The sequence below is a fragment of the Bison bison genome, unplaced genomic scaffold (assembly GCF_000754665.1).
Source record: "Bison bison bison isolate TAMUID 2011002044 unplaced genomic scaffold, Bison_UMD1.0 scf7180017864508, whole genome shotgun sequence".
Taxonomy (NCBI): domain Eukaryota; kingdom Metazoa; phylum Chordata; class Mammalia; order Artiodactyla; family Bovidae; genus Bison; species Bison bison.
The window spans coordinates 16,685,111-16,697,978 of NW_011495064.1; the positions used below are offsets into that span (position 1 = coordinate 16,685,111).

Sequence of the window (12,868 nt, forward strand, 5' to 3'; positions counted from 1 at the left end):
TTGTGACATGTGACTGTCCAGACCAGCCCTGCAGATGTGTCTGTCAAAAGGAATGGAGATTTCCTGCCAGGATATGTGCTTGCTATTGCTGTAGACAGTGGGGGCCTCAGACCTCCTGGCTCCAGGGGGCAATTTTTTAACTTTTCTTTTTCCCATTTAAAATCAAAGTGGCATCATATGTCATGTGAATCTGCCATGCCAGGGAGATGAGTGTGAGCCATGGCCTGGATCTTGTTTAGACCACGTGGGTGGTGGTGGCCCACACCATCCCACGTGTGTCACTCAAAGCTCCGATCAAGAGCTTAACAGCTATGCCTCCCGAGGTGAGGAGTGCAATGAGTGGGGCTTTGAGGTGTGACTGTTTCCACTTCTCCTTCTTTTCATGTTCATATGCAGCTAGATCCTGGTAGGACAGGTATAGTGTCCTCGAAATGGCATTTGCAGAAAAAAGAAATCCTTAACATCACAGTTAGGGAATTCAAGGTTAAGATTTGTTTTGTTAAGTCTTGACAAATAATTGTCTATTTGTCTAAAACTGGTTTTCAAAAAACAGCCTGCTTTCTTTACTTTGGAGGTCTTATTTCGATGAGACCTCCATAGGTACAGATTGATTTATTTTTTCTCCTGTTAATCTGTCTTGTATCAGTTTAATTATTAGACCAGTCAAAAGAATTCAAGAGGGGCAGAGGGAGAATTTCCCCTTCCCCAGCAATGGCTTTTTACCATAAAAATTTTAATTGAAATGTATAAAATGCAAAGGGTTATTCTTTAAAAGTAGAGAGTAAACAAAGCAATCCAGATCATAATGTGACTCTCTAGAGATGGTACATTGACTTTTCATAAAGTAGTGGAATAAAATTTTGCTTGTATTCATCATAATAAAAAAGAAATGACTTTTGCCGTGCAAAGTACAAGCTCTTTCTTTGCATTTAGCCCCAGACAACTAGATGGTGCTTAACTAGGTGCTTAATTTGTTGTTGTTGTTTTTCAAATCTGTATTTATTTGGCTGTGCTGGGTCTTAGTTGCATCATGCAGGATCTTCAGTCTTTGTTGCACCATATGAACTCTTAAGTAAGGTGTACTCTTAAGTACCCTGCTTAAATAAGGAATATCTTGCAGAAGGTAAAAGACTTTGCTGCTAAGTCACGTCAGTCGTATCCGACTCTGTGCAACCCCATAGACGGCAGCCCACCAGGCTCCCCGGTCCCTGGGATTCTCCAGGCAAGAACACTGGAGTGGGTTTCCATTTCTTTCTCCAATGCAAGAAAGTGAAAAGTGAAAGTGAAGTTGTTCAGTCGTGTCCGACTTTTAGCGACCCCATGGATTGCACCTACCAGGCTCCTCCATCCATGGAATTTTCCAGGCAAGAGTACTGGAGTGGGCTGCCATTGCCTTAGGGACAAAAAAAATCTGTTCATTTTTACATGTTGAACTGGATGAAATGGCAGCCAAGAGATTCTCATGGGCTCCCATCAGGAGTTGTGGAAATTCAGAGATCTGCTGTTCCTGGGCTCCATGCCATCAGCCAACCACAACTCACTGCCTCACCAAACTGGACAGTAGCCATGACCCAACCCTAGGGATGAACAAGGTGAAGTACCTCCAAGCTCGATGGGTTCTGGTTGTGGCTTGGGATGCTCAGAGACCCAGGACATGTTAAAAAGGTGCATGTGCCCTTACCTAGGACTCGCTAGAAAATTCCATGATAGTCCAGTTGGTCCCTCAGAAGATAATGAGAAACCTGCCAGCCACTCGAGGCATTCTTGAAAGGCTGAAGCATATACTAACAACTGCTGAACATCAGTTTTCCCCTGTATTATGTGTTCTATTGGTCTGGTGTTAAAATGTGCTGTTGTTCATACCTTATCCCTGTCTGACCAAGTGATTAAATTTTCCCAAACAGTCATTAGTTTTTGAGATTAAATGCATGAGGACGTCTTTATTTACTGAGTTGGAGTTTCCCTCCATCTATTTAAGAATTCTTGATCTTGAAACAATATCTAAAAACAGCTAGAGGCTGTGCTTTCATTGCTCGTAATTTCTTGTGCAATTCTTAGACCATTGACAACTACCTTTGAAGTTTTGCTGACACTAAGATTTCTATCAATCATTCTGTCATTGAAAATCCTCATTTACTTCCAGATGTTCAGCAGGGCCTCGAGTGATTTTTACCTAAAGAGAAAAAACCGTAACCTCCATTTTCTTGGTTCTTCAGAATTCATGAACAATTATGTAACATCTCACTTTTTAAAATACCTATTTTTTGTTTTGCTGCACTGGGTCTTAGCTGTGGCACGTACATCTTTGACCTTCCTTGTGGCATACGGGCTCTTTTAGTTCTGGTATGCAGAGTCTTGTGGCATGTGAACTCTTGGTTGCAGCACGTGGGATCTAGTTACCTGACCAGGGATGTAATCCACACCTCTTGCATTGGGTGTGGAGTCTTAGCCACCAGAATACCAGGGAGGTCCCTCATCTCATTTTTAACACAGAGGCAAATAGGAATTATCCCCATGTGACAGATGTGGAAACTGAGACTTGCTAAGTTGCTTTCCAACTGTTAAGTTGGAAAGTGAAGTAGCACAATCAGAACTTGAACTCCTGCTTCTGCCTTGGAAGCCCAGGTTCTTTCCATTACCCGCTGTTCATGTCAACCTTGACCCTGGCCAAGAATGAGAGCGGATGTGTGCAATGGGAGAGGCAGCATGGATGGATTAGAACAGACCCATTCATGCTCCCAGAAAAATAACTCAAAATGCATGCCCCAGTGTTGAGGGGACTGCAGGTCATCTTCAAATACAAAAGAGTACATCTAACACAGAAGTGTTGTTTTGAAAACTCACCAGAACTACCTTGACATCTGGCTTGTTAATATGTAGAGAATGTGAAGCAGCAAAGGACAGTAAGTTCTAGGAAGTTGAGGGAAAAACACATATCCAGGGATGGAGGGAAGGAGGAAGCAGCAAACACCAAAGGTCCCCCCACCCGCATTACCATCCTCTGCTTCCCTTTGCAGCCTGGGTCACATTCAGAGCCTTCCTTAAGAACCACTTGGTGGTCCCCAAACGTAGCATTTAGGTTGCTTTTGTGACGCCTTTGGGTTTTTGTTGTTCATTTGCTAAGTTGGGTCTGACTCTCTGTGACCCCATGGACTGCAGCACACCAGGCTTCACTGTCCTCCACCATCTTCCAGAGTTTGCTCAAATTCATGTCCATTGTGTTGGTGGTACTATCTAACCATCTCATCCTCTGCCGCCCCCTTCTCCTTTGGTCTCAGTCTTTCCAGCATCAAGGTCTTTTCCATTGAGTTGGCTCTTCTCAGGTTGCCAAAGTATTTAGAGATTCAGCATCAGTCCTTCCAATGAATATTCAGGATTGATTTCCTTTAGGATTGACTGGTTGGATCTCCTTGCAGTCCAAAGGACTCTCAAGAGTCTTCTCCAGCACCACAATTCCAAAGCATTAATTCTTCAGCGCTCACCCTTCTTTATGTCCAACTCTCACATCCGTACATGACTACTAGAAAAAAACAGTGTTGACTATATGGACCTTTGTTGGCAAAATGAAGTCTCTTCTTTTTAATACACTGTCTAGGTTTGTCATAGCTTTTCTGCCAAGGAGCAGGCATCTTTTAATTTCATGTCTGCAGCCACCATCTGGAGTGATTTTGGAGCCCAAGAAAATAAAATCTGCCACTCTTTTCATTTTCCCCCATCTATTTGCCATGAAGTGATGGGACCAGATGCCATGACCTTAGTTCTCTGAATGTTGAGTGTCAAGCCAGCTTTTTCACTCTATTTTACCTTCATCAAGAGACTCTTTAGTTCCTCTTCACTGCCTTTGGGTAAGTGCTTTTTAAAATCCCAGATAGCTTCTATGAAGTAAATCCCGCTCATGAAGTACTACCTTTCCCAGGAAGCTGTTCCTAAACATCCCATAGGAACAGAAGTCCATTCCTCCTCCACTCCTCCCCAGTTTGATCCCTTCCTTTTGTGATGTTAGATGGTGAGAGCTTGGAGAGTGGAGGCTGCATGGTCTAGGGGAAAGCCACATGCTCCAGGCCTCATCACCAGGTGCCGGAGAGGAGTGTGCTGCTCAGCCATCTCTGGACTAGGTTTACAAAATACGAACGTGAATTAATTTTAATATCTACTCTTGATCACAGCTGTGGCCTGCATATAAAATCTTGAGTCTCCCTTTCAGATGTACAACAAATGTATATAAAAAGAGATAAGAGAACAGGAATGACCTCAGTGTGTCAAACTTGTAAACATTTCTGCGATCTTGCCCTCACAGGGAAATCCTTTATTCTTCCCTTTCAGACTTTAAGCAGAACTGACAACCATTTGTGTTCTCTTTGTTTGAAGCTTTATTTTTGTGAGTCAAGGGTCTTTTTCCAGGTTTAGCTTTCTCCTTAATAACATTAATACTTCTTATGAAAAGATTTCATAGAAGAGTGCATGGGAAGTCGCGGGGGGGAGGGGGTGTTGTTCATGGAATGCTTCCCACCAGGAGAGTTTGTAAGAAGGGACAACCATAATTCTGCCATGTCTGATGGTTCAGGATCTTTTCTGGCTTTACACTCCCTTCTTTCACTTTAGGAGAGAATGTGTAGGTGTGTACACATATGCATGGATGTGCACACACACCCACACACCTTTGACCCCTTTGAGGAGGGGCGATGGAAGAAAGCCTTGAGAATTCACCCTCTTGCATCAGTGCTTTGCTTTAGTTTTGTTATGGAAGGAAGCAAAATAGAGGAAAGCTCCTTCAATCTGTGGTCCAGGCAAGTGCGGCTGCTGCCTTTTGTGGCTGTCACCTGTGTGGCGGCCCTAAGAGTGTCCAGTCAGTCCTGGGGCTGGCTGACCCGCAGCTCTCAGTTCTGGTACAGCTGTTGACATCTGGGGAGCCTCAGAATTTTCACCGACTGCTAGGGTGAGTCCTCAGGCAGTATAGTTTTTGTAAAATGTGCATTCAGAAGATGAAGCTGTCTCTTCTAAAGCTTTCCTTTCTAGATCTTCTGAATAATTCTGCACCAACATACAGGAAAGAGCCTGGGACCACGAAATGCAGTGAAAAGGTGATCACTTCATGACAAATGGAGAACCAAGATCCCATGTGCTGGATGGGTCCAGTGAGAAGGACTAAAGGAAGGGCTTAAGTTGGCCATGGATAAGGGAAAATGGCCTCAAGAAGTGGTAACTGCAGATGAATTTAGCTAAGGTTCAGAAGAGGCAAGGACAGAGATTACAGAGGAGCTGAGATAGGTGTAGGAGAGGAAGAAATGTTACATGTACAACCTTGAGCCGCTGGACTGAGGTCAAATATGGTGCTGCCTCATACCAGCTGTCATTTAACCACTGTGTGCTTCTATTTCCTATTGATAAAATGTGGATAATAGTTTTTCATAGGATGGTGTAAATATTTTAATGAATTAATGTTTTAAGTGCTTAGTAGCTGGCACAGAGCAAACATTATACAACTATTAGCTATTATTACTAGAGCCATTACTTCATTATCACTGTTATAATGAAGGACCAGGTCTTGAGAAGTATAATCATACCCACTAAATTCAAATGGTACTTAGTAGCATCCTTGTTTGGTGTCTCATTTTTAGATCACCAGAAATTTTTTTTTTTTTTCTGTTTCCAGTGAGTGGGAAAATGTGTATCTGTAAAAATGACTGCTTTATACATTTAAAATGTTTTGATGAAAACCCCTGATGGGTTCAGATAAAGCCATTCTTCCAAAGGCTTGCTGCACTCTCCGATGGTTTGATTTTTCAGTTCTTTACTCTCCTGGAATGCATTCTACCAACTGTTCAGCTACTACTGGCATCTATGTTCAGAGTCTTAATTGTGCTGTAGAGTATGAATCGTATGTGGGTGTGCAGAGCACCCGTAAAGGACACTGAGATGTCCGAGGATCGGGAGTGTGCATGGGAGGCAGGGGCACACGGTGGGTGAACGCACCCACGTGTGAGCAAACAGTGATGGTGTGTCACGGGTTTTGTCCTGTCTTTTGTAGACGACTATGCCCAGCTGTGTAACATCCCCGTCACGGGACGCCGGCGGCCATATGGACGGGATGCCTTGGTTGACTTCAGTGAACAGTATGCTCCCGAAGCTGATCCCTACTTTGTTCGAGACCGTAAGCAACATTTTTTTACTCTGAAACTAGATTGTGGTTTTGAAGCTTAGTCAGTGGTTCTCAAAATGCAGTGCCTGGGAACTTGTAAGAAATGCAGGTTTGTGGGTGATGCTATAGACCTGCTGAGTCAGGAACTAGGGTGAGACCCACCCTCTGAGTCATCCTTATGGACGCTCAAGTTTGAGAAGCACTGGATCATATTAAGAGTCTCACTGCTGGGAACGCTGTATGTTTATTTTCTTTACAGAAAATCATCTTCCTATAATTTCCACGACAAAGTCATTTCTTTACCCCTCAAGTGGTGGCCTCGCTTAAGGGGCAGAGTTTTCCTAATAGTTTGGTTGTATCTTGACAAGCATTTAAATGGGAAGTAAAACAGTTGCTCTCTCCTGGTCAGAGATGAATTTTTAGAATTCATTTGTGAGGGGTTTACTAAGTAAGAAATGATGATGTGTGATGGCTTTTCCTGGGTTTGTGAGCAGAGTTTAAGTGTGAGGTGGAATGTGTATGTGTGAATCCTGTTCCCATTTAGAAAGTAAATGCCTGAAGGTACCACCGGAGTGTCCTGGAGAGGGGAGCCACACAAGCTAAATGTGTCTGTGGAAGAGACCAGAGCTTGCAAATAACAGATGAGTTACGTGAAGTCCGAAAAATGGGATGGTACAAATTGCGATATCAGTAGACAGGAGGCGGTCTGCCTTCCCGAACGGGACGACGGCAGTATACTCCAGGTGCCCGGCCCACACCCTGCAGACCAGAGTGCTGACATCATAAAATACGATGAGGCGGTTCTTTTTTATCACCTTTGCACATGGCAGACTAGCCATGATCTGTGTCCTGAGCAGCAGTACGAGCTTCATGGCTGCCTCTGGAGCTGCTTCTGTTCCGAGTCCAAGAGTGTTTCCCTCCCTCCTTTCTTTCCTTTTGTTTTTTGAAAGGTGCAGTATGTTGATCCCTCAGCTGACCTAAAACTGCTTTAAAATTTCCAAACAGCATGCTATTAAACCAGCGAGGTTGGGTCTTCTAGATCTGAGTGAGTCTAGAGCGTTGGCAGTATGCAGAAGGCCTCTGGTGCCCTTGCCCAGCTATCCTCTCAGGGTAACCACTATCCTAACTTCTAACACCTTAGATTATTTCTTTTAATCAACCACAGATAACCATGTCCTACTTCAAGAAATATGCTTAAATACATTGGCGGCTATAAGACTGTGCACTTAGGATTTCTACACTTCTGTGTATATGTTATAGGTCAGTAAACATTTACTTTAAAAAAGAGAATAAATATTAAAATTGAAAAAAGTACAGTTTTGCCTGCCTGATAAATCCAAAATAACAGGGTAAATCTATATGTAACTGACATAATCTCATGCTTGTGTGTGTAGCCTCTAATGCCTTACAGTTCAGATGCCACAAATTTTAATGTTGAAATGTTCTAGCTTAGGTATTGGCTTATGTACCTTTTTTTTTTTTTTTAATGCTGTCATTGCTTTAAAATGTAAAAAAAAAAAAATCCATTACAAATGTTAAAAAATAAACACAGCAACCTAGGAAATTGTGATGCAGTTGCAGGACCCCAGCTTTAACTATGTAATGGCCTTTAAAGTTCTTGTGAATTACAGAGAAACAGCTCCTGTTTCTCAGCTCAGGATCGCAGGTTGTTTGCCCCTGCTGAAGACAGGGTAAGTAGTGAGAGAGGCTGAGATTTCTACCAACCTTGTGATCCACCCTGTCCTGTCTTTCTGTTTAAGAAAGTTGAGCTAATGACTGGTGTTACCTTAAGTTAGAGATCAACTTTTCTTATAGCTGACCAGACAGTAAAGTTTGTGGGCTTTGCATACTATATAGTCTCTTTGCGGCTGATATTCAACTCTGCTCTGCTATTAGGAAAGCAGCCACAGACAGGTATTAGTGAACAGGTGAGGCTGTCCATGTTCCAGTAAAATTTCGTTTACACAAATAGCAAGAACGATTTAGAGCAGGGCTGTGTGCTTTGCTGGTGTTTCGGAGTCCTGTAGAAGTATTTTGAGGAGTCTGTTTAATGTGTGTGTAGGAGTTTCAAATTTTAATTTATTTCTTTCTTAAAAGTTTACTTGTGTATTATAGGAAACCAAAAAACAAAGTCATCCTTAGTCACAAGCAGTTTACTGTTTGTGTCCTTTCAAGTCTCATTTGTGTGTTTATACAACTAAGCATCCATTTTTGTGTAATTAAAATCATATAATTATGTATCATGCTTTTACACACGCATGAATATTTACCATTTCAATGTCCCAAAGCTATGAGTATTTTGATACACTATACCAACTCAATCTGGAAGGAAATATATATATATATAAAATCTTGCTACTCTTGGTAAAAATTTCAGAAAAGACAAAAATGGCAATAAGTCTCTAAATAATGATATTGGCAGAGGTATGAATAAAACACTGCTTTCCCTTAATGTTCAATTAAAGATAAAACAACAAAGTATTAATATAATGCTTCTAAGATGATTCATTATCCAGTCTAAACTATTAAAGTATTAGCAAGGGGGTATACTTCCATTGAATTAATGACAATGTATTCTTACAGTTTAGCCAAGACATGCACACACATACATCCCTCCCTTTATACTTCCTTCTGCCCCTATGCTGCCAACCCAATGAACAAGTCCTGATGTACATTTCTGAGACAGCTTAACAATTCCATGTCTAAGATGCTGCTTTTTTTAAATCAATTACAATGAAATTATATATTGGTTAACTCACTAGCTCTATTTTTTACCCCACATTGTTACCTCAGGACATGTAAAAAGCCACCTCAATGTATGGCAAAAAACCACAATAATATTATAAAGTAATTAGTCTTCAATTAAATTAATTTTAAAAAAGCCTATGCTGTAAAATAATGTTAGATCTTACAGCTGCATAAGCAATGATGTTTTGCTGCCCCCTGCAGTTCCACTGGAGAATTACTTCAAAGGCCAATTAGTTCTGGCCCTGCTGCTGCTAAGTCGCTTCAGTCGTGTCGACCTGTGCAACCCCATAGACGGCAGCCCACCAGGCTCCCCTGTCCCTGGGATTCTCCAGGCAAGAACACTGGAGTGGGTTGCCATTTCCTTCTCCAATGCATGAAAGTGAAAAGAGAAAGTGAAGTCGCTCAGTCGTGTCCGACTCTCAGCGACCCCATGGACTGTAGCCCACCAGACTCCTCCATCCATGGGATTTTCCAGGCAAGAGTACTGGAGTGGGGTGCCATTGCCTTCTCCGAGTTCTGGCCTTAGGGAGATTTTTTTTTTCTTCCCCCTGAAAGCTAATCCATGGTAGTAGCTTCAGAAGCAGGGGAGAGGATGAAAGGCCACATGTTTTGGGGTCATCATAAATTTATATTTACAACTTCCCTTTCTATAAAGAGAACTAAAATATTCTTAACACCTGGTTACATTGCTTTTGTATTGCTAAACTGGCTCTCTTTAAACTGATTCAGAACTAAACAAGAGCGTCTTTGTTTTCTTAAAAAAAAGTTTTTGGGTTTTCTCAATAGAAGTATGATGTATTTTTCTCATTTTTCAGGATGTTTGGAGTCCCTTTAACTGCCTTTAGCCTTTGATCCCCCAAGGGCCCTTTTGTAAGGCTCCTTCCAAAGCCAGAGCAAACAAACAGGCCTTATTCAGGCAAGGCCAGCCTGGCTTTTCTCTGCTCTTGGAACACGCAATCAAACAGAGCTGCCTCCAATGCTCGTGCCTCTTAGCAAATACCTACACTGATCATGAATTCCATTGGTTCCATCCTGAAAGATGTTTTGACGTTTGCCCTACTGAGAACTTGGAAAACTTAAAATCTTAGACAAGAAGATGTTAACTAAAGGCAAACACACACACACACACACCTACATGCTGTATTATGTGATTTTGATTCAGAACATCAGAATTCAAAATGTGGGGCTAATCTGTACAACATACTAAGTTTGTAACTGTAAATACTTAATATCATGTACAAATATATTCGCTTAAATTTCAATGCTATCTTTAAGGTACTGGAAATATGTATGATGAACCATAACCTTAAAATCATGTTTTTAAAACTGGTGTTAAGAGGATGAAGATTTGTTCCTTGCCTCCTGTTTGTTCCCTTCCAGGTTTTCTGAACAGCTTTGAGGAGTTGCAGGCGGAAGAATGTGGCATCCTCAATGGGTGTGAAAACGGTCGCTGTGTCAGGGTGCAGGAAGGCTACACCTGCGATTGCTTTGATGGGTATCACCTGGATATGGCCAAGATGACCTGTGTCGGTAAGAGCCATGTGTATCTGATGGGAAATCATCCTTTTCCTGAGACGCCCTGTGGCTGGACATCATGTAGTCTAGTACATTAAAGATTTACAGCGTTTCAGTTTGGGAAGATGAGAAAAATTCTGGAGGTGGATGGTGGTGACGATTGTATAACAATGTGAAGGTACTTACCACCACTGGACTATCCACTCAAAAATGGTTAAAATGGTCAATTTTATGTTCTGTATATTTTACCCTGATTTTTAAAGAAGTACTTAAGAATTCATACAAATGGTACATATGGAGGAAACACCAGAACATTTGGGGTAATTAGACACTTTTAAATTGAGCTTTTGACTCAGTAGCAAACAGTGTTTTCCCTGAACACCTGATGCCAGCATGAGGGACATATAGATGAAAAAGAAAATGCTTCCATTTTGGAGAAAGTTTTTTTTTTTTTTTTTAATAAAACTCTCACGTAGCCTTCTCTTTTACCTTTAAGAGAACAGTAAATGGGGTTTTTTTTCCTTCCTGTGTAATTGATGCTGTGTTCCTGAGCCTGCTGGCCTCCATGCTGAAAGACCTTTGACTGCAGGGTGTTGGTTTTTTTTTCCCCTATTTTTGTGGCTGTTTTTCTCCCTCCTGTAGTTTTCCCACTTCAGTTTTGTTAGTCTCAGTCTGTGGTGGTCCAAAAATAGGTAACCCAGGTTGTTACACATGTTTCAGGGGCATAAAAGACTTTCTTTCCTGTGGAAAGAAATCTAAGAAAGTAACTTAAGCCTTGAGACAAGCTTCTTGGAGGCTCTGTATTTCTCTTGACAACCTAACTGCTCTTCTAGATCTGCAGAAAGGGATTTAGAAGTAAGATAGTTCTAGTTTTCTTGACTATAAAAACTCAAGCTGACAAAATGGTCCCTTTATGGTCAAATGGTCCCTGTTATGTCAAATAACAGGGGAGTATCCAAGGGATTCTAGAATTTCTTTCCCTTTTTGTGATCTAGAAGGTCATATTTACCTTGCCTAAACAGACAGTAAGAGGAAAGACTACACAGCTTACCGTGGAGAGAGCACGGAATAGCCGGCTGTGTTTAGGCAGGGCCTCAGGTAAGCTGTTGATTGTTTCTCCTCCCGGAGTGATGGGAAAGCTTGCTTACCTCCGTGGTTTGGCTTACTGCAGATGTCAACGAATGTGATGAGCTGAACAACCGGATGTCTCTCTGCAAGAATGCCAAGTGCATCAACACCGAAGGGTCCTATAAGTGTGTGTGCCTGCCGGGCTTTGTACCTTCTGACAAGCCAAACTACTGCACTCCATTGAATACTGCCTTGAATTTAGAAAAAGACAGTGACCTGGAGTAAGAGAGAAGCTAACATAACCTAAGCCTGTATACTCTGCACTGTGTAAAGGAGAAAGAGAAATGTATTATACTTCAGACACTGCACCTAACCCAAAATGCTGGAAATACGGAAACATCATGGAGTTGTATATCCTCAGAAGGGAAAGGATTCAGTGTGAGCCTGAGTGGTGTGACAGACCAAATGGACATTTCTCTGAAAAAAAAAAAAACAAAACAAAACAGTATATATAGTCTGTTCATATGTAAAATTTAGTGGAAAAGAGGCAGAACAGTGCTGTTATTTTAAACAGAAGGTTGTATTATTATGTTTTTGTTTTGATATTTTTTACTATTGCTTGATTAAATCTGGCATTTAAATAGTGGTGGAAATATTTTATAAGATTTTCATTTTTTGGTCATGCAGTTCCTTGGCTAGTTTCTTTTTCAAATGTCAAGTGCAAAAGTCTTCGATAAAATATTGTTTATTATAAGTAATGTTACACAGGGTTATGCTATTCCAGGTCTGGAAGATTTTTAAAATCCAAATTGTCCTGTGGAGCAGGCGGTGATTGTTTCAAAACTTTTATACACATTTGGAGAAAAGGACTTTATATTTACGATGTGTTGTCTGATTTTAATGTCCATTCTTAGCCAAGCTGCTAGTAGGTGTTAATTGGATCCCTTTCCTACATTGAAATGGAAGAACTAATGAATGAGCTTACATTAGTATTGTAATGTATAAAGTAGGACCAGCAAATTTTTTAAAAACTTGATGATCCCAATATATTTACCACTGTATGTTAATGCAAAATAAATCACCATTTTTTTTTAGAAAATTTCTACCTCAGAGTTATGTCAATGAGCATATGCATACCAGTTATCCACCCCACCACCAATGGTCTTTTATGAATGTGGAGTCTTTTCCAGGTTAATTGTTAAATTTGTTATATACTGTTATGGGTGGAATTGTGTCCCCGGAATTCATGTTGAGTCATGTCCCCTCAGTACTGTGACTGTATTTTTAAATGAGCTAATGACCATTAAAGAAGGTCATTGGGGTGGGCCCTGATCCAATAGGGCTGAGGTCTTTATATGAGATTAAAACACACACAAGAAAATCATGGGAAGACACAGG

General features: G+C 41.2%; 1 protein-coding gene across 5 annotated transcripts in view; it reads left to right on the forward strand.

The window, feature by feature from the left end:
* LTBP1 (latent transforming growth factor beta binding protein 1) overlaps window positions 1-12,575 on the forward strand; it is a 379,548-nt gene extending 366,973 nt beyond the window's left edge. For all 5 annotated transcript variants that reach the window (XM_010829829.1, XM_010829830.1, XM_010829831.1 and 2 more), the window contains 3 exons: window positions 6,029-6,151; window positions 10,268-10,417; window positions 11,574-12,575. In XM_010829829.1, the coding sequence (XP_010828131.1) occupies window positions 6,029-6,151; window positions 10,268-10,417; window positions 11,574-11,755 (455 nt within the window). In that variant the 3' untranslated portion in view covers window positions 11,756-12,575. The remainder of the gene's footprint in view (window positions 1-6,028; window positions 6,152-10,267; window positions 10,418-11,573) is intronic.
* The last annotated feature ends 293 nt before the right edge of the window (window positions 12,576-12,868 follow it).